This window comes from Talaromyces marneffei, chromosome 2, assembly GCF_009556855.1.
Source record: "Talaromyces marneffei chromosome 2, complete sequence".
Classification (NCBI taxonomy): domain Eukaryota; kingdom Fungi; phylum Ascomycota; class Eurotiomycetes; order Eurotiales; family Trichocomaceae; genus Talaromyces; species Talaromyces marneffei.
This window is the reverse complement of record NC_072349.1, coordinates 1,475,033-1,499,601: the sequence shown is the minus strand read 5'-3', so window position 1 is coordinate 1,499,601 and position 24,569 is coordinate 1,475,033. Positions and strand designations below refer to the sequence as shown.

The 24,569-nt window shown below is 47.8% G+C and overlaps 9 protein-coding genes across 9 annotated transcripts; 4 read left to right on the top strand and 5 right to left on the bottom strand.

The window, feature by feature from the left end:
- Positions 1 to 1,867: 1,867 nt before the first annotated feature.
- Positions 1,868 to 4,600, top strand: EYB26_002897 (uncharacterized protein; the record flags this gene model as incomplete). The annotated part of the gene is made up of 1 exon (XM_054262201.1): positions 1,868 to 4,600. The coding sequence occupies one exon, from the start codon at positions 1,868 to 1,870 to the stop codon at positions 4,598 to 4,600; it is 2,733 nt and encodes a 910-aa protein (XP_054118176.1).
- Positions 4,601 to 5,461: 861 nt separating this feature from the next.
- EYB26_002896 (uncharacterized protein) lies at positions 5,462 to 6,805 on the top strand (the record flags this gene model as incomplete). The annotated part of the gene is made up of 1 exon (XM_054262200.1): positions 5,462 to 6,805. One exon carries the CDS (start codon positions 5,462 to 5,464, stop codon positions 6,803 to 6,805), a length of 1,344 nt encoding a protein of 447 aa, XP_054118175.1.
- A 143-nt stretch (positions 6,806 to 6,948) lies between these two features.
- Positions 6,949 to 7,840, bottom strand: EYB26_002895 (uncharacterized protein; the record flags this gene model as incomplete). The annotated part of the gene is made up of 2 exons (XM_054262199.1): positions 6,949 to 7,467; positions 7,523 to 7,840. 2 exons carry the CDS (start codon positions 7,838 to 7,840, stop codon positions 6,949 to 6,951), a joined length of 837 nt encoding a protein of 278 aa, XP_054118174.1.
- A 312-nt stretch (positions 7,841 to 8,152) lies between these two features.
- On the top strand, positions 8,153 to 8,841 carry EYB26_002894 (uncharacterized protein; the record flags this gene model as incomplete). Its single annotated transcript, XM_054262198.1, has 4 exons — positions 8,153 to 8,184; positions 8,327 to 8,352; positions 8,544 to 8,724; positions 8,787 to 8,841. 4 exons carry the CDS (start codon positions 8,153 to 8,155, stop codon positions 8,839 to 8,841), a joined length of 294 nt encoding a protein of 97 aa, XP_054118173.1.
- A 729-nt stretch (positions 8,842 to 9,570) lies between these two features.
- On the top strand, positions 9,571 to 10,793 carry EYB26_002893 (uncharacterized protein; the record flags this gene model as incomplete). The annotated part of the gene is made up of 5 exons (XM_054262197.1): positions 9,571 to 9,601; positions 9,679 to 9,859; positions 9,928 to 10,075; positions 10,137 to 10,377; positions 10,516 to 10,793. The coding sequence occupies 5 exons, from the start codon at positions 9,571 to 9,573 to the stop codon at positions 10,791 to 10,793; spliced, it is 879 nt and encodes a 292-aa protein (XP_054118172.1).
- A 226-nt stretch (positions 10,794 to 11,019) lies between these two features.
- Positions 11,020 to 13,664, bottom strand: EYB26_002892 (uncharacterized protein; the record flags this gene model as incomplete). Its single annotated transcript, XM_054262196.1, has 7 exons — positions 11,020 to 11,133; positions 11,185 to 12,548; positions 12,601 to 12,895; positions 12,946 to 13,030; positions 13,106 to 13,220; positions 13,297 to 13,324; positions 13,611 to 13,664. The coding sequence occupies 7 exons, from the start codon at positions 13,662 to 13,664 to the stop codon at positions 11,020 to 11,022; spliced, it is 2,055 nt and encodes a 684-aa protein (XP_054118171.1).
- A 1,781-nt stretch (positions 13,665 to 15,445) lies between these two features.
- On the bottom strand, positions 15,446 to 17,916 carry EYB26_002891 (uncharacterized protein; the record flags this gene model as incomplete). The annotated part of the gene is made up of 4 exons (XM_054262195.1): positions 15,446 to 16,780; positions 16,835 to 17,317; positions 17,386 to 17,413; positions 17,474 to 17,916. 4 exons carry the CDS (start codon positions 17,914 to 17,916, stop codon positions 15,446 to 15,448), a joined length of 2,289 nt encoding a protein of 762 aa, XP_054118170.1.
- Positions 17,917 to 18,967: 1,051 nt separating this feature from the next.
- EYB26_002890 (uncharacterized protein) lies at positions 18,968 to 21,699 on the bottom strand (the record flags this gene model as incomplete). Its single annotated transcript, XM_054262194.1, has 4 exons — positions 18,968 to 20,068; positions 20,118 to 20,475; positions 20,530 to 20,810; positions 20,869 to 21,699. 4 exons carry the CDS (start codon positions 21,697 to 21,699, stop codon positions 18,968 to 18,970), a joined length of 2,571 nt encoding a protein of 856 aa, XP_054118169.1.
- A 693-nt stretch (positions 21,700 to 22,392) lies between these two features.
- On the bottom strand, positions 22,393 to 24,061 carry EYB26_002889 (uncharacterized protein; the record flags this gene model as incomplete). Its single annotated transcript, XM_054262193.1, has 4 exons — positions 22,393 to 22,473; positions 22,535 to 23,150; positions 23,199 to 23,713; positions 23,780 to 24,061. The coding sequence occupies 4 exons, from the start codon at positions 24,059 to 24,061 to the stop codon at positions 22,393 to 22,395; spliced, it is 1,494 nt and encodes a 497-aa protein (XP_054118168.1).
- Positions 24,062 to 24,569: the final 508 nt, after the last annotated feature.

The window sequence follows — 24,569 nt, the reverse complement described above, 5'->3', positions numbered from 1 at the left end:
CAGCTGGAGATTGCTGTCTCTCCTCTGGCTGGCTGTCGCAATGGGGCCGGGCGCCAAGACTACCACCCCCGGACTATGATCCAAACACAGGAAAAGTGCTGAGCCAATCGTTGGTTTGCCATTTTCGACTCGACTCGACTTATCGTCTGCCTTTTAACCGCAGTACATATTCCTCCGAACCAGCGGTATGCACGATGTACCACTACCACCTGTCCAGGACGAGCATAGCGAATGATTATTCTAACTGTGTGGTGTGTTCTACAGCACGTAAACGTTCATCGGATGGGGTCTCAAAATGTTTCATCAGTTCAGGCGAAGTCACAACTATGGCCCAAGCTGAATTCAAGCCTCGATGCGATCCTCTGTATGTACGTAGTAACTTAGTATTTGGCAAGTTGGCGGTTCGCTAATTAGTAATAGTGCATGTAAGCGGAATACTGATTGGATGCGACATTGGCTGTGCAGAGCGCAGTGGCAGTGTCAGGTCAGTGTGCAGTGACTCCAGTCGGATATGCTACTACCTGAGCGGCCTAGTACCTACTACATCAAATTCGGAATATGCTGCGTGGCCAATTCTCAAGGCGATGTTTCTTTGTACAATGCAGCTATGTTACATAGCTTTTCATTGACAACAGTTACAACAGCTTGCTTCAAAACTATGAGTTTGTCAAAACCGGACAGTAGGGATTGCACTGGACGGTCTCGCGGCTGATCACGATCCCCTAGCAACGGCTCTTATCTCTCCGGGACGACTAGTCGGCCACCGTCCTTGCTCCTCCTCCATATTAGTCCGTGGTGATGCACCTAATAATACCTCTGTATAGTGCTTCGATCGCTTCCTCCTTGCCATTGAAGGCCCTCCCAGTCTAATGCCTTGATCGAAATGCAACCCTTCAACGGATTAATACTCGTAGTAATTCTTCACAATAAAACCAAGCTTATTGCGTACTAGACCGTGTAATCTAATCAAGGTAACTAAATGCACAACATGAACATGGCGTTGGCGTGGCCAATCAGGGGCGGCCTGTGCCTGGGCGACTTGCCGTAGTCTTCAGGCTTGCGCACGCCGGCCTCAGGCGGCAAAGTAACCCTCAGGCAAGGCTTGGCGCTCTGCCCTGGCGGCCTGCTGAGTGCTCCCCCAAACAAATCCTCTCCTTCGCTTTTTGTCTGCGTCTCAGCCAGTTCAGTACAACCTCTCCCTCTCTCTTTTCTCCCTCCCCTTCTATTCCCTCCCCCCCGGCCGCCCACAGCCTTTCGTAGGGCTTGTTCTCCTTCCCCTTGTTTTTGTTTTCCCTTTATTCAATTTATTCGTTTCCTTCGTTTTGATTTTCGTCTTCTTATTCCTGCTGCTGCATTTCTTTTCTCGAGCGAAACAACAACTGAACATTCCCCGTTCCGTGGCGGTTGAAACCTTTGGCCCAGTTTTGTGGCCGTCCGTTCATTACGAATAAAATCGCTTATTGTTCAACACTTGTCGACGTTTCGCGACTTTACAACCCATTCAATAATCTGCGTCCGCTTGTCTTGCAGCCTAGTTTCAGCACCGGACGACTTGACTCGCAAGAATCTCACTTCTACGCCCTCCTTCCCGCTCCGTCTGCATTCGACCACCTTGATGTTGCCTATCCTCTGGTGACTGGCCTCCGGCTCGCGCAATTACGACTTTCGACTGCTTGACGACCGATAGAGGAAAGTCTTGTGGGAGTCTGGAGGCCGGTATTGGGATCTTGCGTTCGTGACGGCACTCTTAATGATTGTATTGACTGTTGCTCTTACAAAGGCATTGTTTGAGTTAATTCTCTGAAAGACCAGCATTTTTCGTCCAGTCTTGGAAATTCGTGGACTGATTATATGGTTCATGACATCCATGTCATCTTCTTTGAGAGTCCCCGTCGGGACGATGGATTATAATCCAGACGATCTCGACGGCGTGACTCTACACAATCAACTTCCTAATCCCCCGTTCGAATTCCCACTGAGATCCTCCACCGACGCAATGCGCGACTATACACCTGCTCCGCTGCCGGCGTTTTCTTTCAATCCGGGCAACATACATGCGTCCACACCATCAACATCTACGATCACAGCCCCCAGACCTATCGGCCACAGACGGCGTCCTAGCGAACTGATTCGGGCAGATGGTCCCCCAAGTCCTCGAATGATGGCTACAAGTCCTGGAACTGCGGATGGAGAAAACACAGCTTTGCCTCCGCCAGGAATCAGCGCACCGCCTCGTGGTCCCGGCCGGCGGGGTCATGCTCATCGCCGCTCTCAGGCCATGTCAAGTATGGACCTGACTGCTCTTACTCTCGCTGCACCTCCAACTGCACCTCCGACCCTGACAGTTGGAAGTGCTCCCACGACGCCTGCCGATAACAAGTACGACTTCCAGGGTCATATGTCCCGCCCAATGTCTCGTTCCGCTATCGATCTACTCCCACAACCTAGTCCGCCAGCTTCTCCAGCGAAACAACCGGCGACTCTTCGCCCAGATTTTGCCTTCCACGACAGACCTCGTCCAGTATCGATGATATCCACAGAAACATCCAGCAGCCTATCAACTGTTCGACCGAACCATTCCAGGGTAAGTAGTGCAGCACCAAGTAACAAACTTGAAGGCTCTTACTCGGCAGAAACAATCAAAGCCCGGCCAAAGACTGCGGATCCAGGTGTACTGTTGTCTAAATTATCGAAACCATCGGAACACTTTGGCGAAATGTCTTTTCTAAGGAGGTCATCTGTGGGCATGGGACCATTAGGTTTAGGGCGCCAATCATCTGAGACCGTGGATCTGTCGGATACCGAATCTATAAAGGAGAAACACTCTTCGAAAAAGAATAAAAAGAAGAAGAAGAAGAGAAAAGAGGAGGAAAAGGCGACTTTTGAGGAACAAAAACGCCAGTGGAATTTACTATCTGCTGAACGAACACTTGATATTTCACAGGACCCGTCGGTCGAAAAGTGGGAATCAGCTTCTAGCTTCAATTCGCGGTCCGGCGCTGAAGACGGCAGTCCTCATAAAGGGGATGGGTCTCACAGCAAAAAGCAGAAGAAAGTCCGTAACTGGGCTGGTCACATATTCCCACTCAAGAACAAGCGAACTCATGTTAAACGACCATTATCCCGAAGAAGCCCGACGCCGCCTCCTATCCTAACTCGTACCAATTCCGACTTGGGTTCGATCGAAGTCAACTTCGACGAAGACAACACGGTTATCATACGCACACCCACGAATCCCAACATACCGAAACAGACCACTCAGGACACAGAGGAAGAAAGCGACAAAGCATTTGAGAAAGCATGGAAACCACGCAGCTTCTATGAGCAAGGTCTTGAACATGACACGTTTAGTCCTGTCATTGATCTTGACGCAGCATTAGGCCCTTTCAATACTCCTGAAATGGGTGCTGGTAGAATTGCCGGAAGTGCATTTTCACAGGCAACCAAACGGATGTATAGCGGTGGACGTCGCGGTGAATTTGTCGGTCCAGAGATGCGCTACCACCGACGAGCCGAAAGCGCACCGGAAATGCCTCCCTTTGATCGCAGTGCGCTGGTTGGATTTCCTCGCTTGGGTAGCGACAACGCTATGGCCAGTGTGGATGTTTTCTACGAAGAGGAGGAAGATGCGTTTTTGGCAGAGCATCAGTCTCCTATAACCAAAAACAAGGATCATGCCGATGAAGAGCAAGAAAATGTCGAGTTCGGAAGCGTTCTTGATGAAGAAAGTGAAGGTGATCTGCTTCCTTCAAGTAGTGAGACCTTACAGGCTCTTCCGCGACCAACATCCGCTCTTGATTTTTCTCGTGACGATGGCCTTGGCATTCAGGTTGTAGATGACGCTGTTGAGGAAGACGGACCAGGCGATGCTGTCGAAGAGGAAGAAGAAGAAGAAGAAGAAGAAGAAGAAGAAGAAGAAGAAGTGGAAGGGAATGATATAGTACCCTCGCATTATCAGGTACAGAAGAAGAACTCAGTGGAAATAGTCGAGGCGGATCAGTGGGCGCATCCTCGCGTGCCACATCACGCAAACAACAGCCCTGATCTATCTCCTCGCATGCTAGCTATTGAGAAGCGACCTTGCTCATCACCACTTGATCTGAACTCCGGTCTGTCCCAGTTGACACTTCCCTCTCGTCACGCTTCAAGTTCTGCTTTCCCGTCACCGGATCCGTCAAACATGTCTTTTGATGGACCGAGATCTGCGACAGCGTCATCCATGACCGATCACACCACTTTCAATCAATCTCTTCACGACCAGAGGCAGAGCTCGTTTGAAGATGTTCCATCTTTGAGCAGCAGTGCATCAACACGGACGAATCCTCGAGCGCGATTCTCATCCAGCTTCTATCCTCATTCGTCGAGCGAACGACGGGAATCTTTTAATGCTTTACCACCCCGCTCTAGCCATTCAAATTCTGCAAAGCGCTCTAGTCTGGTTAGTCTATCCAGACTGGTGGGCGCCTCATACGGCGAGAAAAGCAAATTGAGCCATGAAGAGAAACCACCAGCAGATGAAGCCGAAAAGACTCGAAGGAAGAGTAATCGGGTCAGTCGGTTGATGTTCTGGAAGTCGAAAGACAAACAGAGTGACTCTTAGAGAGAATCCTCCTTTTCGTCGTCATTTCGGTTTCTTGTTTGCGTTTCTCATGGCAGGCTCGGCGCACTCTACGGCTTTTTGTTTTACGAAATGACCCACATAATAATATGATGGGCATTGGTAATGGCGGCGTCTTTTTTTTTCTCTATCAAGTTTCATACAACATTTCTCTTCTCTCATATTATTCGAGTCTATGTATTTATGTCGGCGCATAACTTTCTGGATGTACAGCCATTGTGGACGATTATCTTTTTTCTATTTTTGTTGCAAGAGGTCTTGTATGAGTCATTGTCTTTTCTACTCCCATTCATTACCTTTCATTCTTGAAGAGCGAAGGATTTTGTATTTTTTTTTGTTGGCATTGTTACTGTCACATCCTCATCACTCTTTTCTTCCATTTTTTCATCATCGTCTTCTAGAAGACCCTCGTTTTGAGCCAGATTTTCATCTCTTCTCGTTCCACATTTTACATTCTCATCATTACGTCCTAGACGAATCAATGACATCTCTTACATTGTCTATATCCAGTCGTTTCTTATTAACGGTGTGTTTGAGCAAGTAGAATTATTGAAACAAGCTAGATAAGTCGCCAACATATACATATGTTATGTAGAAGGTCTAGGTACTACTACCTATCTTAGGGTTTGATATGAAGGTAGAGAGACCGGTCTTGCTGGCTCCGCAACAATTGGCTCCTGCGTCCCACTTGCTCCCCACTATCGATTACTTTTTTTTATACAAACGATGGACATGAAAACTAAGATCGATTTGTTCCAGTTCAACGATTCGAATTATGATAATACATGAAAACAAGTCCAATACAAACAACACTAGAGTCTCTGTAAGGGAAAAACCGAAAAAATGGGAGGAGGAGGAAACGGAAAAGCGAAGTGGAAATGCGGGTCCAAAAACAAGCAATCATCAGCATCGCAGCAGCATCAATCTAATAATGCAAAAAAAGCACCAGCATCAGCAGCAGCTAAGGATCGAAGAAAAGAAGACGAGATTGAACGAATCGATCTCTCGGCTTCGGCAAAGAGTATATCACCAGACCTGCAACAATTATTACTGAATGTATTCAAACATGCGCTTTTCACTTCTATCTCATCGGATAGAAATGCCGAGAATACGGAAGAAGGAGAAGAGAAGGATATCAACATGCAAATCCAACAACTGAAAACGCACCTGTACAATCGAGACTTTGAATCTGCGTTCGCGGATGCCTCGCCCTCGTTGTTGAGGGCTTATGCGTTAAGGTGGTCTGCGTCGAGGTCGTTGGCGTATTGTGGGTTGTTTAGGGGGATTGTTGATTGTGCACTTGAATCTGGTCATCGGTTGGATGATGGTGATGTTGGTGATAATGAAAAAGAGGATGTTGGGGTATTGTGTATTGGAGGCGGAGCTGGTGCAGAGATTGTTGCTTTGGCGGGTGCTTGGAGGGTGCTACAAGACGAGCAAAACTCTTCAAAGAACCCAACCACGGATGAGTCACCCGTCGAAGGGATTGAGGCTTTATCTCTGAATAATGAGACTACATCATCATCCCCGAAAAGGAAGAAGAGGAAATTGGCTATAACCGCCATTGATATTGCAGAATGGTCTGATGTCGTCCACAGAGTGACGACGGCGATACATTCCGCTGATATTTTTGGTGCAAAGACATGTGCGGCACCTTTGATACATGGGCAAGAAGATCAGAGGATTGACATCTGCTTCAATAAAATGGATATCTTGGCCCTTTCCGAAGAGGATCTCAAATCATTGCTCCGTCGTCAGCGAGTCATATCACTGATGTTCACGCTCAATGAACTCTTCTCAACATCCATATCAAAAACGACACAATTCCTTCTCCGAATGACCGATATAACGGACCCCGGTACGATATTAATGGTTGTCGATAGTCCGGGGAGTTATTCAACTCTGTCATTCACAAAGACCGAGTCCTCGGATACACAGCAACAGCAACAACAACAACAACGACAGTACCCCATGAAATTCCTCCTTGACCACACTCTCCTAAGTGTAGCGGAAGGGTCATGGGAAAAACTCGTCTCGCAAGACTCGAGATGGTTCCGGAAAGAAGCCAATCACAAACTACACTACAACGTGGACCTAGAAGGTGGACAGGGCTTCATAAAATTGGAGGATATGAGATTTCAGATTCACGTTTATCGAAGATTGGCTTCGTCGAGTAGAAACGAATAGAGAGGAAAAAAAAAAAGCGAAGAGGTCCTAGGATATTGCTACATACATGGAGAATTAAACGAACAAGGTATGACTAATGCACATTATTTTTTGAAATACATTGAGAGAGAGAGAGAGAGAGAGAGAGAGAGAAAAGAAGAAAATCAAGATCTCAATCCCAAAAGTAGACTTGTTCCTTTACCCTCTTTCCCTTCACCACCACCCGGCAAATAAGTAACGTTAGGATTACCTGCCAACGTAGCTGCAATGTCTTTACTAGCCTCAATTCGTCGAATCTCAATCAAACCAGTACCGGCTTTGGCAACAGCCTTGGAAATAATCTCTGCACTCTCGGCTTCACCCTCGGCGCGGATAACGTTTGCCTGACGTTCCTGCTCGGCACGTTCGACGATGAATCGTGCTCGTTCAGCGTCTTGTTGTGCGATTTGTTTCTGTTCGACAGCCCGCGTAAATTCCTTGCCGAAGGTCATGTGTGTGATGGAGACGTCTTCGAGGGCGATATTGAATTGTTCGGCGCGACGCATGAGGTCTGTTCGGATGCGGTTGGAGACTGCTTCTCGCTGGGTGATGAGTTCGGCGGCATCGAATTGGGCGACGATGGCTTTTAGGACTTCGTTTCCGATGGAAGGGAGGACACGCTCGTCATAATCTGTTCCGTAGGACTACAATCTTATCAGCACAAAATTCCCCCATGCAGGCGATAGGGATGGGACATACTTGGTAGATCTTAGGCAAATTCGGCACCTCCGGACGATGCAACACTCGCAACGTCAAGCTCACCATCTGCAAATCCTTGGACCCAGTCGTTGTCGAAATATTTCTGGGCTTTGTGCGCACATCAAAAATGATGCTCCGTTGCAGCCAGGGGATGAGGAAGTGTGTTCCTTCGCCAACCACTTTTTCCTGAACTCCGGTCAATCGGTCGAATATAACGGCGCGAGAGCCGCCCTTGACATCGTACATGGAGGCGTCGATGGCGAGGGCGCCTGCAATAGGGAGTGCGAACCATCGCAGGAGTGCGTTTGGGGATGCCATTTTTGTTATATTGTTTTGTGTTGTGTGATGCTGTTGATGGACGATGCCCTGGGTGTTGAAGATTAACAATCGGTGGTTTGAGCTCCTTCTGCCAGTTGTTACCGCCTTACGGGCTTGTCTATTCCGTAAACAGACTAGTGCAAGAAACGTTGCACTAGTCCCGATCGAGTAACAAGAGTCAGTTCCGATTCATGACGAAATGCTCAACTTCATCGTCATCCTTTCAATCAACAAACATTCAATTAGATATTCATTCGTTGAAATATATCACCTTCTCCATTTTGTCAGATAACCAGGCCTTGGGGATCGACAATGGTTACACACGCAGACCCAAAGAATGGATAGTGAGTGCTCATCATGCTCCATGGACTAGTGCTGTTATCGATAATAGCTAGTTACCTAGTTCAACCAGCTCGATATTCACCTTCATTCTCTACACGTACTGAGTCAATATATATAGGTGTGAATGTGCTAATATATCAGCAGCTATGCCGGCAGATTTGGTGCTTTAGGTATGATTCATCCAGACTCCAGTTATTCCTTCAACCAACGCTCGACCAACTCGGCCTGCCTACCCTATCACCTTTAGTCCTGACGGTCGTACGAAAATCGTCACTTGACTTGCATCAAAATCGAGACATCAATTCCAGTTCCAATTGCCTTGAACAAGTGACTAAACCTGACTACTAAAATCGATGTTCAGGCTGTCCCACCCCTCAACGAGGAATCGCCGCATACAGCATCTCCCCAAACCGTCAGGACCCTCTGGCCGGCACATTCAACGCTGCAATTTTCAATACTTTCCGCCGTTTCCGCCATCAAGTTCTTTACTTTGCGCCGCCGTTTATCGTTGCGTATGCGGCGATGAATTGGGCTGTTGAAAAGTGTGTCTCTTTATTAAATGGAATCTGGGGATTGGATCTGCTAACTTCGTTTGTGTTTGAAGAAATGAGTACCTGAACTCAAAGCCCGGTCGATTCGTTGATGGTGGGGAGGAGTAGTTAACTATGTTATGACTGAGTGATTTTATTGCATTATCTAGAATACGAGGTGTCGAGTTGCAAGGTGAATGGCGTTTATGTCCGGAGCGTATGGCTTGGTTGAGGAGGATCTGGGAACGGTTGGGAGCATTGCAAAATCTTGTATTCGGTCCTTTATATCTGATGGCTTGCCCTAAGTCGGCCGCAGGGTACTTGTATGATTGTGACTCTAATCAAGAGACACCGGCTTTGACTTCCTGGTGCAATTCAATTATAGAGTTTTTTTTTAAAAAAAAAAAGAAAAAAAGAGAGAAAGAAAAAGAAAAAGAAAAAAAAAAAAGCTATAGTATAATAAAAACTCAATCGCAAACGTGAACAGTGTAGAATTTCCCGATTCAGCCAAAGATGCGCCGTGATAAATAACCGCACAGAGCAACCCACCCCACTGATTGTCTTCCAGTTTCGGCGCAGTCTGGGCGGTCGAGCAATTCTCGGACGACCCCGCCACGCCACGGTCAGCCAGTTGGGCAGATGTCATTGGAAAAGCAGAAAAAAAATAAGCCCGCAAAAAATAGAGCGTCGTCTTTCTCCTTTTCTTTCCCTCCTCCGTTCATACATTGTTATATGATACCTCGTTGTTTACTGTCTTTTCGCGGTAATTCAGTCACTCGATTCTCGTGTCACCAATTGACCCCTCTTCTTCGTTCTTTTCCAAGAAATAAGTCAACTTTTACAACAACAACAATCACAATGTCCGAAATCACACACCCCACCATCAAGGGTATGCATACATTCCATCCTCCAATTCCTCATCTTTGTCGAGCTCATGAAACTAATATGCCATTTCACCTTCTTCAGATGGCTGGTTCTCCGAGACCTCCGACATGTGGCCCGGTCAGGCCATGACCCTCAAGGTCAAGGAAGTCCTCCACCACGAGAAGTCGCAATACCAGGATGTTCTTGTCTTTGAGAGCACCGACTACGGCACTGTCCTCGTTTTGGACAATGTCATTCAGTGCACTGAGCGCGACGAATTCTCGTACGTTTCCATCTTTCACTTGCCCTTGAAAAGTGCTTGACGTTGCTGACGAATTTTCCTTCTTGTAGATACCAGGAAATGATCACCCACCTTGCCATGAACTCCCACCCCAACCCCAAGAAGGTCCTTGTCATCGGTGGCGGTGACGGTGGTGTCCTCCGTGAGGTCGTCAAGCACGAGACCGTCGAGGAGGCTATTCTCTGCGACATTGACGAGGTACCTTTTTACTCTACCAACAAACAATCCATCCCCCACCCGCAAGTACTAATTAATATAGGCTGTCATCCGCGTCTCCAAGAAATACCTCCCCGGCATGAGCATCGGCTTCCAGCACCCCAACGTCAAGGTCCACGTTGGTGACGGCTTCAAGTTCCTTGCCGACTACAAGAACGAATTCGACGTCATCATCACCGACAGCTCTGACCCCGAGGGACCAGCAGAGTCCTTGTTCCAGAAACCTTACTTTGAGTTGTTGAATGGCGCTTTGCGCGAAGGCGGTGTTATTACTACCCAAGGTTGTTCGTCGCCTTTCTTTTATGATTTTTTTTTTCTCGAGTCCTTTCCTTTCTTTTTCACTATATTTCCTTGTTTATCTCTTTCTCGTCTTTTTTTTTTTTTTTTGGTTTGGGGAATTGCTAACTTCGTTTGTGTTGTAGCCGAAAACCAATGGCTCCATCTCTCCCTCATCACCGACCTCAAGAAGTCCTGCAAGGAAGTCTTCCCCGTCGCCGAATACGCCTACACCACCATCCCCACCTACCCATCCGGCCAGATCGGTTTCATGGTCTGCTGCAAGGATGCTACACGCAACGTCAAGGAGCCCGTGCGCTCTTGGTCTCGCGAGGAGGAGGAGAAGTTGTGCCGATACTATAACGCTGATATCCACCGAGCGAGCTTCGTGTTGCCCAACTTTGCCCGCAAGGCTCTCGAGTAGGTCTCTTCTCATTATGAAAAATGGGCTTCCGGTTTAAGATAGGTAAAAAATAGTATAATAAATGTTTTGCCAAAATTATCAATTCAAACAAACCTGGGCGGTGTTAGGAATCCTACGGACACACAAAAGTCTAACAAAGTAAATTATGTTCATTTCGCATACATAACATCAAAGTCTAGATATAACCTGATCCAACCATCGTTTTTTAAGCCCTTCGTGAAATAATCTAGATAATTTGCTCGAAAGCACGGTTAATAGGAGAGCGAGGCTTGGTACCCTTGTAGAAGTCGATGGTGGCAAGGGCGCGCTTGCTGATACCCTCGGGAGTGATCTCGAATTTCTGCAAACAATTAGTATATCAAGTATATTATAGAAAAAAGATGGTACTTACCTCGTAGACCTTCTTGTATGGGCCAGAGGCACCGAATCGGTTGATACCAAACTGCTCGTGAGAGTAGCGCTCCCAACCAAGAGTGCAGGCAGCCTCAACGGACAAGATGGGGATACCGTCAGGGAGGACTGAGAGACGGTACTCCTTGGACTGAGCATCAAAGACCTCGAAGCAAGGAATGGAGACAACACGAGCAGCAACACCGTGGTTGTCCTTCAAGTACTGAGCAGCGTCAATGGCGATGCCGACTTCGGAACCAGTCGAGACAATGATGACAGCAGCATCAGGAGCGTCAACAGCGACGTAACCACCCTTGAGACCGTTCTCAATGGATGAGTTCTGGAGCTGAGGAAGGTTCTGACGGGTAAGAGCGAGAATGGAGGGGGTGTGCTTGGAGGTAAGGGCGGAGTAGTAGGCAGCGCTGGTCTCGTTGCCGTCGGCGGGACGCCAGACCATGAGGTTAGGCATAGCACGGAAATGTGCAAGAGTCTCAATAGGTTGGTGGGTAGGACCATCTTCACCAAGACCAATGGAGTCGTGAGTGGCGACCCAGATAACGCGGACCTGAGACAAAGCCGAAAGACGGACGGCACCGGCAGCGTAGGCAACGAAGTTCAAGAAAGTACCAGCAGCGGGGATGACGGTACCGTAAGCTGCGAGACCGTTCATGATGGCACCCATGGAGTGCTCACGGACACCGTAGCGGAGGTAACGACCACTCCACTCACCAATGCCGTATTCGGGGGGCTGGAAGTCAACAGCAGCCTTCCAGCGAGTGTTGTTGGAGCCAGTCAAATCAGCGGAACCAGAGAGAAGCTCAGGAACAGGGCCGTAGATCTTCTCCAAGACAGTCTCGGACAACTTACGAGATGCAACGGCGGCATCGGTAGGCTTGTAGGTGGGGAGGTTCTTCTCCCAGCCCTCGGGAAGCTCTCCAGCAAGACGTCTGGTCAAATCGGCGTGCTCCGACTTGTATTCTTCAGCGTATTTCTGGAGGAGGTTGGTCCATTCCTGCTCTTTGGCGGCACCTGCGGCAGCGGTCTTGGAGTACAAGTCGTAGACTTCCTGGGGGACGACGAAGCTCTGGGAAGGATCGAAGCCGAAAGCCTTCTTGACACCCTCGGCGTCATCGGCCTTGAGGGGGTTACCGTGGACACCACCGGTACCCTGGAGCTTGGAACCGAAACCAATGGTGGTGGTGACCTTGATAACAGTGGGCTTGTCCTTGACCTGTTGGGCCTTGCGGATGGCCTCCTCAATGCCTTGGAGATCGTGGTCACCATCGGCGACCTCGAGAGTGTGCCAGCCATAGGATTCGAAACGCTTCATGACATCTTCGGTGAAAGCGCACTTGGTGTCACCGTCTAAACCCATGTTAGACTCTTATCTTTCCAGTATCTGGAGGGAAAACCTTACCAATGGAAATGTGATTGTCATCGTAAATAGCAATGAGGTTACCGAGCTTCAAGTGACCAGCGGTACTGGCAGCTTCGCTAGCAACACCCTCCATAGCACAACCATCACCGAAGATGGTATATGTGTAGTTATCGAAGAGGTCGTAGCCGGGCTTGTTGAAGACAGCGGCACTGTGAGCTTGGGCGATGGCGAGACCAACGGCGTTGGCGAAACCTTGACCGAGAGGGCCAGTGGTGACCTCAATACCGGGGGTGTCGTGTGCTTCAGGGTGACCAGGGGTTTTGCTGCCGAGTTGCTAGAAAGGTCAGCTTAGAGCGACCCACTCTAACAAATATATAAACATACACGGAAAGCCTTAAGGTCGTCGAGGCTGAGATCGTATCCGAAAAGGTGGAGAAGAGCATATTGGAGCATACATGCGTGACCGTTGCTGAACGAAATCCCTGTTAGCGTGTCGACTCATGCCACCGTCCGGCACATCTGCAACCAGCAAAAGTATACTTACGAGAGGACGAATCGATCGCGGTTAGCCCAGTTAGGGTTCTTAGGGTTGAAGTTCATGAACTTGCTGAAGAGGACGTGAGAGGCAGGAGCCAAGCCCATAGGAGCTCCGGGGTGACCTTTTCATAATCAGCATTGTAATGAAAATCGCGCCCGCGGAGACGCAGGAGTAGGGGAAAAAAAGGGAATATTTACCGGAGTTGGCCTTGGATGTGGCATCGATCTGTATGATGCAAATAAGGCTAAATTAGTAATGCCCAGAAAATAATCGCAATGGTAATTGACGGTTATTGAGCCATCATGGTAAAGCTGTGGTGCTGTGTACAGCCATCAAACGCTCTCTCACCGATAACTCCGTAACCATGTACACCGGGAAGAAAATATGGCGTTTCCTGGTCTCGTCCCGGTGTACGGTTGGCGGACGGCGTTTCTCCGAGAAAGCGTTGATACAAGCACGGCCACAACGCCGACGGACCGGGTAAAAAGAGATGAAAGGGGAAAAAACATACCGCGAGAATACGGATCGTGTTGACGGCCAACTGATCAACTTCGGTGTAGGCCATGATTGTGATATCTGTAGTAGTGAATAGTTCAGTAATTGAAATGAAATATTTTTTGTCTCTGTCGCGACGAAGAAGGGATGATGGGCGGTTAAAAGCAAGAAAAGAGAGAGAGGAGGGGCAGGGCAGAGCAATCGCGGGGCCGGAATGGAGGGAGCAACTCAGTTAGGTCATACCGGTACAATTTAACAGAAGAAGAACAGTTCAATTGACAGAAAGCGATACAAAAAGAATGCGATACTTTCTGTATTGGATTCTGATGATATGAATTGATCAAAGATGGATGAGATTGATGAAGAAGAGAGAAGAGGAGGAGAAGAAAGAATGAAGAGGGAGCAGGAGCGAATGGTTGGGGCAGCTACACACCACAACCCCCGTGACAAAGCAGTTCCTGTAGGAAAAAGTCGGTGGGGCAATGATGGCTTTCGGCCTGGCGGGGCGTCTCTTTAGGTGCTTTTATACTCTGTACAGGGTACTCGCTTTGACACAATCTGACAATGCAATTGTCAGTTCATTATCTTACGACAATTGTTCTACAATTCCGTCTACTCTAAGGGAAAGACTTTATATTTGTCCTGCTGATGAGATATATCCGACGAATGAGTCGCATCGGATATCTGGACCACGGTAAGATATCCCGCGTGCATCCTGTCTAGGTACATGCAGAGAGCCCATCCAAAAAGCAAAAAAGGGACCTTTGGACAACAAACGCAAATACCCTAATTACCCGGCTAGGAAAAAAAAAATATGCTAATCACGTATACCACCCAAACAACGTGTCCCTCCTATTTGAAGGTCTGTTATCAGCATCTCCGGGATTGCGGGGCATCGTGGTCCGGTGTACTTTTTCCTCTAGACTCAAGTTTCAACCCAGCAACCAGAGGCTAGAATCAAGCATATTATCCTCCTAAAATCTGGAATAGCCTGCTTATACAATCATAGACTAAAAACTGACTAATGAATTCTGGTAACCACCTGCTACTTACTCCTACTCCGTAGAGTCCGTACGGAGTCTACGGAGACGTCACTCCTTCGGCTAATGAGCTTTCTCCATGGAGATGCAGAGATAATTCCGACTTACACATGAGATTGCAAATACTTTGTTCCCGCTGACAGTACCAAAGTAAGCAGTGTTTTAGTCAGTTATTAGTAAGGGAAAAGCGGTACGGACACCCGCCACGTAACTCAGGGACGCCCAGATTTTACGTACTGAAAGCAGTACTTGCGAGATGCTGGTAAATTCTTAGCGTTCCTGGCTCCCTTCGGGGCTCGGGTGGAGGAGGCCCGGGTGGGAGCTTCTTGGAAGCTTGCTCGGAGGTAGGACGCTAAGAAATTTCCATGTAAAAATTTTGTCAAGACTGTTTTTACTGAATACTGTATCACGATTCCCCAGTAATCTTTTTATCCAGGGCATAATTCACGTGCCCCAAATGCTGTGTGACGTCAAATCATATCCAAATCATATTGGTTAGGGTATGTCCTCCATGATTGGCCCAGCAGCTCATACTTGGTATTGTCAGGCCACTGGCAGCACGTAGACTAGCACGCTGCATATCGTAGATCCTACTTGTTTCGTTGCCAAACAGAAGGTCTGAGTATCACATATTATCGTTTTAATTGACTCATATTGATAAATGTACTATGTTACACAGGAGATGTGTCTGAGTAGCGATGTGGTGATTGGAGAGAAGTGATCAATCAATGAGCAGAGATATATAGAGGTTTAGCTTGTCATATGCGATTTAGCTTCTTGAGAAAAACTCGGGTGCTCTCATTTTCAGGTATCAGAAATTAGACACTCCGTGGGGTGGTATATGTTGAAAGAAAGGATCCCAGTCTACCCAGTCGATCATGACTCCGTCGTTTGAGAGCATGCTCGGGCTCTCACCAAACATGTCTGGAAGGTTTAGGTTGTCGACAGCGAAGTACTGTGCGTTTCCTGTGTTCTCACTTCCAGGGACATATGTACCCTGAGGCAGACCCGGGTATGTCGTTGTATAAACAGGCTGCTGTCCTTGTTGGTGTTGCTGCTCCTGTTCAATTCCGGTCGAAGGAGCAGAAGACGACACGGTCGGTCCTTGGTCTGATCGGCTGGGGGTGCCCTTGCGACCTTTAGACGCAGAAGAGTGCTTGTTGAGTAACTCGACTATCCTCGGACACGAAGGAACTGGCACCCCCAAACTTTGATACTCCTCCAAATTAGAACTCCAGGCTTTAGCAGCAAGTCTCAGACAAACGATGTGCAAGGGACCTCGGGCCTCAGGTCCAAGTCGTTGATGATACGGCACAAACAAATCATCCATACACTTCCACGCCTGTCGCGTATCCTCTGAGAGGACTGATCTCTTCGACAGTTCAGATATCATGTATAACATAATAGGCCAGGGTAGGTGCCAATCAAGATGCCATATAAAGCGTCGGAGAACATCGTCGTTGCGTAGTCGGCCATTGTGCCTAATAAGATCCAAACATGTCGCAAAGAGCTCATCGTTTTCGGTCCGCGATAATGGCGGTAATTTCAAATCCGGCACCCATAGATAAAACGGACGAGTCACGACTAGTTGCATCACGGAGGTGATTGTATGCGCCGAACCGTTGACAAGGATATGCAACGGGATAGACGGATCACAGAATCGGACGATCTTGTCGTGGAGAATTGCTCTAAATTCATCAACTGCTTTCTGTCTGCGCTGAGCTTTTTCTTCTCGAAGTTGTGGTTTCTCATCAGTACCTGAAAACATAGACTCGACGAATTGAGGTTGGCGCTCCTGCCATTTGCCAAGCTCCTGTCGTAATTGACTGAATATCATATCGGTACCGATATCATTTCTTTCGACGGGTGGCTCTTTCATGTTAGGGTGAAGATCGCTGTCGTTCACGTTCAGGGGGTAATGAGTATCGTTTGCGGGCAATGGAGCGGAGATAAATCCAGATGACCGCGTGATGGACTTGTCCATGTAGATAATATGCCACCATACACGACGTCTCATCTCAGTCTCAAAGACAGATAGCCCCAAGTTAGAGCCATCTCGGTGGAGGCCCATTTGCTGCGCGATTCTTATTGCTGTACCACTCAGACACCATGTTGTCCTTCGATCATATGTGGAACGGCACGAAACCTTGACAATCAGCATTTCCCCCCTAAATTTCAATACTGAACGATCAAAACATACAAGGTATAAACAAAAGGCTTGTAATAGCACCAAGTCTGTTGTTTTGAGTAATCCCGCATTAGCCAGCGCTTTCTGTGTCGCTATACGGAACCTAGCCTGCAGCAGACTCTTCTCTTGACCGAGTTCTTTTTGCACTTCCTCATCTGTCATTGAATGCAAGGCGCAGCTATAGATCGAAAACAGCAAAGCCTCCATTCCCTTTCCCATGGAGCTCAAATCGCCTATCGCGTTGAGCATTTGCTGTTGTAAGACAGGTGCATGAATGACTTTCGTCAGTGGGTTCACATTCTCAAGAAATACTTGCCATAGTTTGAAGATATGCACTGGGTCGGGGTGCAGACTAGACAAGGTCTCATTTGATGGTGCCGAGAATAGTACATCATATCCATGATCGAGGAGAAATGATTCATTTTCATGTTTGGGAGAGAGATAATCCGCACTCTCGGTATCACTCTCATCTGGTATGCAATCGGAGTCTTCGAGCTGCGTTGCAGTTTAGTATTTTGACCGAGGAGAGCTTCATACGAAAAGCAAGCATGATATGTGCACACCTCGCTTCCAAGAGTATTCCAAACGTCACTATACAGACAGATATGGTCAACATGGCGAATTCTGCTTGGTTTTTCGTCCAGAGCTTACTTTTCCAAATAAAGAGATTTCCCTCCTTTTGACACAAATTGACCCGTAAGGGGTTGTGTAAACATTCCCGGACGACTCACAGGACTCGATGCGGGTTTGGAGTCCGATAACCTTAGCGCACTCATCTCATGCTGGACTTCAGTACTACCACCGCCAGCAGTGGTTGCAACATCATCACTATTAACACCAGGATCGATCCCGTGCTGCCGCAAAAGACTTTCATAATGCCTCAGCCTCGACAACAAGGCATGCTCAGCCCTCCGTTTGTGGTGACGAGCCGGTATAGACTCGCGAAAGATGCATTCTGCGTTGGCCCTAATGCAGTTTGAGCATGGGTATTTGCGGTCACATTTCACTTTTCTTTTGCGACAGAGAATGCATGAGGGTTGTTTTGCTGTCGCTGATCCTGAGGTTGTTGTGGGACTGTTATTTGAGTCTGTCATTCTGACTGGATTGTTGTGTGTGTGTGTGTGTGTGTGTGTGAGAGAGAGAGAGAGAGTTGGTACTCCGGGTTACATTGATTGATGTTTGTCGATGCACAAATTGGATCGGTTGGTGCCTGATACGACGATCACAGATTGTAACATCAAGTCATACCGACCGCTGCTGTCAAGGTCTAAACAACCATCGACTAATTTGCACGTATATAATGATCACTGAACAATGAAAATCGACAGCTGATTTACGTATCTATAGAGTATGCGATGTCTATGTTGATCTTTACTGAGAGAACAAGCTGGAAAGATGGTAAATTCTTAGGTCTGGACAACAGATAGTTAACTAGTTAGTTACCTAGATTATATAATCACATACTGTGACTCGAGTAGTTAACTAGCCACGGGCTTTTTAATAAGACTCCGATATATCGAGTCAAACGGACCTTGGGCTCAGAAATATGTCCACAGTCAAATCCAGCAGCCATGTATACAAAAGCCCTCATGGCTGCGTACTGCAATCTTCGCCTCGATGTTTATCCTGGTCGGAACTACCCATTCTTGTTGTATCGAAACAGAACTCCGCTTTGCTAGGCTGCTTCTCAGGAGTGCAATGTATCATGAATTAGAGGCGACCCCTAGTTCACGTTGTTGCCGGTGTCGTTGCTCTTGTCCACGAATGGTTACGTTGTTTGAAATCCGGGATGCTACAGACATGATACAATGGACCACAAGAACAATCAGTGCGGGGTTTCCATCTCAGTCACAGTTAGGGAATACAACATCACAGGCATTCATATAACAGTGAGCTAAAATCATATATACATCATTCCCACCATATAACTGTTCTGGCAGAACAACGAGAAAGAGGCAACTCAAAAACATACCCACAAGAATCACTCGCCAGGCGCTCATATTGAACAAATAACAGAGAATCCAACCATAAAATTGTCAAACCTAATTATCCATTTCCTTTCCCATGACCATATCATAAACTCCGTCACCCTGCAACTCAGTACTCGTATCCAACAATAGTAAACAGAAAGAAAAGACGTTGTGTTTAAGCCATCAGGGAACGATCCCAGCCGTCAAATATACCAAGATCGACGAAATCTTCTTCGGCAGACGGAATCATGATCCCTTTAACGGCATCAACCATTTGTAAAGATTGCGTCAAGTCAAAATCCTTGAAAGGGAGACCATCATCCGTATTCATCGTATTTTCCGCAGGGTAGCTTCGTACGCCGTCATGTACGTAGGATACATCGCCACTACTGCAGGCAGACCATGCCTCCGACGATGTATCCTGTGGACTCAATCGTACGTGTTGCTGCATGATCGGCGCATAAGCTGATGTACTCTGATGAGGAGAGTAACTATTGTCAATGGGAACGTTTGAGCTCGGCTGATCAGCACATTCTTGTCCGCCATATATTCCAGTGAAAATGTTCAAGTTGCCGTGATCGAGATCGCTCAGTATACCCTCCCACTCCGCTGCTGATAATGCCATCTTCGAGACATCAGTAGTGGACACGGAACGAAGAGAGTCCGCATTCAAAGGATAATAGTCCACATTGACGCCTGACGATATATCAAATGACTTGGGTCGACTCATTGTCCGTGGAGGGTCCATTGCGCCCGGCTGTTGACGCATCTGTTGAGGAGACCTGTGTGGCGCGCTCAGATTTGAAATGGTGTTCCTTCTTGACTGTACACCATCTTTTGCAGATTTTGGTTCAGCGCCCACATCGGCACGGGACTGCGATGTTTGTAGAGCCTTCTTTATCTTCATAGACCGTTGGCTATCAGCGCCGGTTATGAGATTGGAAAGTATTCTAAACTCGGTCGCAGCTGTGTTAGACTCTGGCTCGAGTTGTACTTTAACATCAAGAAGTAAGTTCCGGCTTTCCTGGACCAACTTGTTGCCTCGTTCCAATGTCATATCTTGCCACAAAATTCCAAGACCAGAGAGGTATGCTACCTCGAGGCGGTTGATGGCTAGCGACAGGCTCAGGCGTCGTTCATCGAGGAGCTGCAAAATTTGAATTATATGTTTACTGGAGTCACTGATAGTCAGCAAAGCTGGATTCATAATGTCAGCAGTGCCAAAGCAGGCTGCAGGACGATGGATCAAAATCCGAATAAAGTAGTACACCAAGGACTAGACTAGGTTAGCTCGCGAATACTCTCGAGATAACAATAGAACTTACTAATAACGGAGACCGACTGCTTGTCACATTAGTACTTGGCCGATCCTGAATGAAAATCAGTTTAAGATGGGTTGGAAGACCCTTGTTCCAAGTGTCTAGCTCTTCCGACAAGCCATGTAGCTTTGTTACGGATACTTGAGCGTTAGCTGCTGAAGGATAAAGAATTTCGAGCGCTTTGCCTAAAATCCGAGAAGCCTCTATCAAAGCAAGCGCACTTGACATGCGAGTGCATTCATCCGGTAAGCCGGGCAGCAGCCCGTCTTCGGTTATATTCTCGTCGTCAATGTCTGCAGGCATTTCAGTGCCAATGCGGTCATCTCGGAGCATAACGGGTAAGCCAGTCATGGTAGCGGTGAAGCTTAGGCGTTGTTAGATCATTCACAAGAATAACGAATGTGTAGTGAATCCTTACCGATCGAGCATATACTGGCACCAGAACACTTTCTTACGAGTCTCGTGAAGTAGCGGGTCACGAACAAAGTCCTGCTGGCTTTGATCAAGTCCAAGAGACTGAATTGTGCCCACGGAAAGCGCGCGATAGCGAAGCAAAGACTGGTAATCTCCTTTAGTCAAGAAATACATCTGAGCGAGAACCATGCACTGTATGGCAGGTACAGACATCTCTCCACTGAGAGACTCGAGCGGTGTGTACCAGTTATTCTCAAAAAGCTTTGGGTCTTGATTGGTCCGTGACTGAGTGGCAGTTAGCTTTGGGGATTTGTGTATAGCTTGATGTGTCTAAAATACATACCATTGAGGAAAGTGCAGCAATGCCGAAAATAAGATTCAGTTGTATAATGGTAAGAGGCTGATCCTTCAATAGCGATGGATCGGCAAGGTAGCGATCGTAGGCTTTGAGAATCGTAGAGCGGTGCACCACTGGGTACAGAGGAGCCCATTCTTGAAAATATATGTTTATTAACTGGTCTGACACGAGTCTCGGTAGCGACTGCAGAGACGAGGCCTTGCGTTGATAAGTCTTGGGAGGGAAAGCCGTCAAAGCCTTTGTCGAGAAGGAAGACGAAGATATACCTCGTGCCTCCAACTTGCTTGTCAGAGTAGACGAAAAAGCGCGAACACTGGATGGTCCGGCAAAAGGCGAACTGCCAGACGACTTGGTGGGGTATTTAACCGTAATGACGCGCTCTGTTTCGGCTGGAGATGGTTTCGCTTCTTCCGATAAGGGTGATCGAGAAGTCTCCGAGACTGCACCGGACGTGGATGCTGGCGAAGGAGTAGAATTCGGCTGCGCCTTCTGACGTGGCGTACCGAACGAATGAATACGCGACAGGACTTCAATCTTCTCATCCCGTTCGTCCAATAAAGTCTTCAAATCCCTAACCTCAGCTTCCAGTGCTCGAACACGATCCTCCAACGACTCGGTATATCCACGCGGAAAAGCTCGTCGACTCAACTTGTCACTAGTCTTGCACTCAAAGCCAACATTCTTGCATTGAGTGCAACACGGTCGAACGCCATCGCATCGAATTTTCTTGGAGCGGCAGCGATCGCAGGCTTGGGCGATGCGGCTCTGGGCGTTGGATCCCATCTTGATCACTTTCATTGGCAGGATTCCCGGCATTTTGGCGGTTAGGTGGAATACTATCTATGATGAACTATGTATTGTCGAATGAGACGGCTGTCGTGAGTCGGTCATCCGCCAAAGCAAGCGGCGATGAGTTGTGGCGAACCCGTTTACTGATCAGACGAGCGAAACAGATGAGTGGTAGGCGTCGTGATGGCTGGTGTAGGCAGAGTATATACAAGTGAAGCAACTTCCAGAGTCGCTCCAAGGGCGAATCATCAGTTGTGCAGCACGTTGTAGTAGGCGTAGCGGTGGTGGTCGGAGTAGTAGCACGGCGACGGTGTGTATGTACATGTACAACGTCAAGTACAGTGAACGTCGAGTGGATTATGTGAGGAAATACCAGAGTGGGCTTAACTAGTGGAGAGGGAAAGGGCGCAGGCGGGCAGCGGCAAAGACGGAAATTCTATTGTTCCGCCAAGCCCCCAACACGCCAATCAAGAGCAGATCATGTTGGCTGGCCACATTCCGAAACGGGACTAGGTGTGGGGTTCCCCAAGTTCTCTTAATTGAGGGAACTCAAATCACGTTCGACCTCGCACTCCGGAGCACGCTTTCTGGAGTACTAACTACCAATGCCATGTCCGCGACCAATCGCGTCCCGCCAATTACACTTTCGCTCAGCATCTTGACTTTTGAGGCGCTCCTATACGACATCATACAATCTCTCGGGTTTTGAGTCATACGTATTCACGAAAAGTCTTCTTCTTCCGGTTGTTGCTGCTGCTTGAGATACTCCTGGACTGCTTGCGAAGCCATCAACTGGTCGATCTGTAGTGAGCGATGTTAGCCGTCGGCTCGAATAAGATAAGTACTTGATATGGTGTCTCACCTCGTTAGCAAGATCCTTCAGACCCCACTGTAACAGTGCAGTTTCCCCAAGCCGAAGTTTCCGAATCATCTCGTAAACCGCACTACGGACGCCGGTCTGACTACCGTCCGCATCATGTTCTACACTCTCAAACGCCATCTCCATTTCCCCTCCCAGCATTTCTACGCGAGATTGCAAGCATTGCTGCACCAGCACCGCTGCACGTAACTGGAACAAATCCCAAAGCGGGTCCTGGGAAAGAATAGTTCGCAACTCTCTCAGATTTGAGTTTGGCGGTAATCCTGGGATGACTTGTCCGATCTCGATTTCGCCTTTCCATAGAGCCTTGAGTTCCACTGGTCCTTCGACTGGTTGAATCATCTCAATGGAGAGACCGTCTTCTTCATTCACGCACCCCCAGAATATAAAGTCACTTTCCCATACTGTTTTGCCATTTTCTACGGCCAATCGTAGGCCTGGAGCGGTCTTTTTCCCCGAGATTCTCTTCTTAGCTTGTTTTAGCAGATCATCGTCTGGTATATCAATCGGTAAGAACAGCTGTCGTGCGTCCTCGACCGAGTTCTCCAGAAAGCCGTATGAAAAGACCATTTCAGATGCCCCTTTCTCATCTCCATAACTGTTGAATCGTTAGATAGCCGATAGACAGAGATTATGCTCAACATACGTTATAGTAACCTCCTCCTCTCGCTTGAGTTTCTTCCCCCATCGAAGTTGCAACACCGCATTCCGCTCCTTATCCGTCTCATACAACGCAACGGTCTCCTCGCCCGATGCATGATTAGCCATATCCACACAGGGAACCATCACGTGTCCCGAGCCCGGCAAATCCAACGCTCTAGACCTATACATGGCATCCACAATCTTCCAATCATCCAGCGTCAATTGACCCGTCTCCTCATCCCACCATTCCCTTTCACACCAAGCGATAGATCGCGTGGCGTCCCGAAGACGATCAAACTCTGCCTCAAGAGCGGATAGTTTGTGATCCACGGCATCTTTCAGAGATGTGCCATAGAGTAAGACGAGTTCGTCTTCTGTCCATAATGTAGGAAGTAAGGTTTCACTGGGTAGGAATTTGATGTATTCCGACCAGGGGTTTTGGACGCCTATTTTGGCGTGTGTATTGCTTGCGTATGTGATGTGGCAGAGCAGAAATATGAGGATGGCCCCGCGAGCAGTCTACACAACTTTAGTAACTGTTCAGATATAGACTTCCTGTGTTCCCTAAGTGCAAGAAGTTCATACCCACCCAAAATCACCACTAGCCTCCAACACCGCCCTCAAATACGGATCCGATTTCGCAAACTCGTGCACCAAATCAAGCGACAATACCATGTCAGGAGGAACAGTCATCAATATCTCCGGTTTCTCCGCCGCTTCTTGAGCGGAAGAATATTCTTTATCTGTTTTGGCGACTATACCAGACCCATACTCGAGCTTTTTAAACTCGATGTCGTGGAATTTGATGCCATTGAGCTGGGCCCATGCCGGTAGGGCATCGATGGGTAGGAGCTGCCGGTTTAGCATGTCCGATTTCTGGATTTGGCGTTGGTACTTGGAGCGATGACTCGTTTGATCGCTGGTAGATGGCTGCGTTGATCTGTCGGTGTAGTACTGTGGATGTTTGGGTTATGGAGTGTGGAGCACAGAAAATTGTGTAGGATTTAATCAGATGCTTAGGTACCGTATGGGTTTTGGTATTTCACACGTATCCGTCGACAGATATAAAATTCTTTCCTACCCTATGATAATTCTGTGGCGATTTTGGAAGATAGAACGATATTCACAATGGATTGTGATCGATTAGAGATGATAAATAAAATATTCCCAGAGAAGCAGTCTGATACATGATGCTATGTCTCCAGAGTCTAGAGTATGTATGTATGATACCATCGTTACCAGTACTGCGTGTGCAACAACACCCCGCGAAAGCTTATCGATAAGATTAGCTGTATCGGTACGATCGCGATAACCAAATCCATTCCGCCTCATTGCAGCATCCCGACGTCATGGGCCTCATTTCAAGAGTATATGT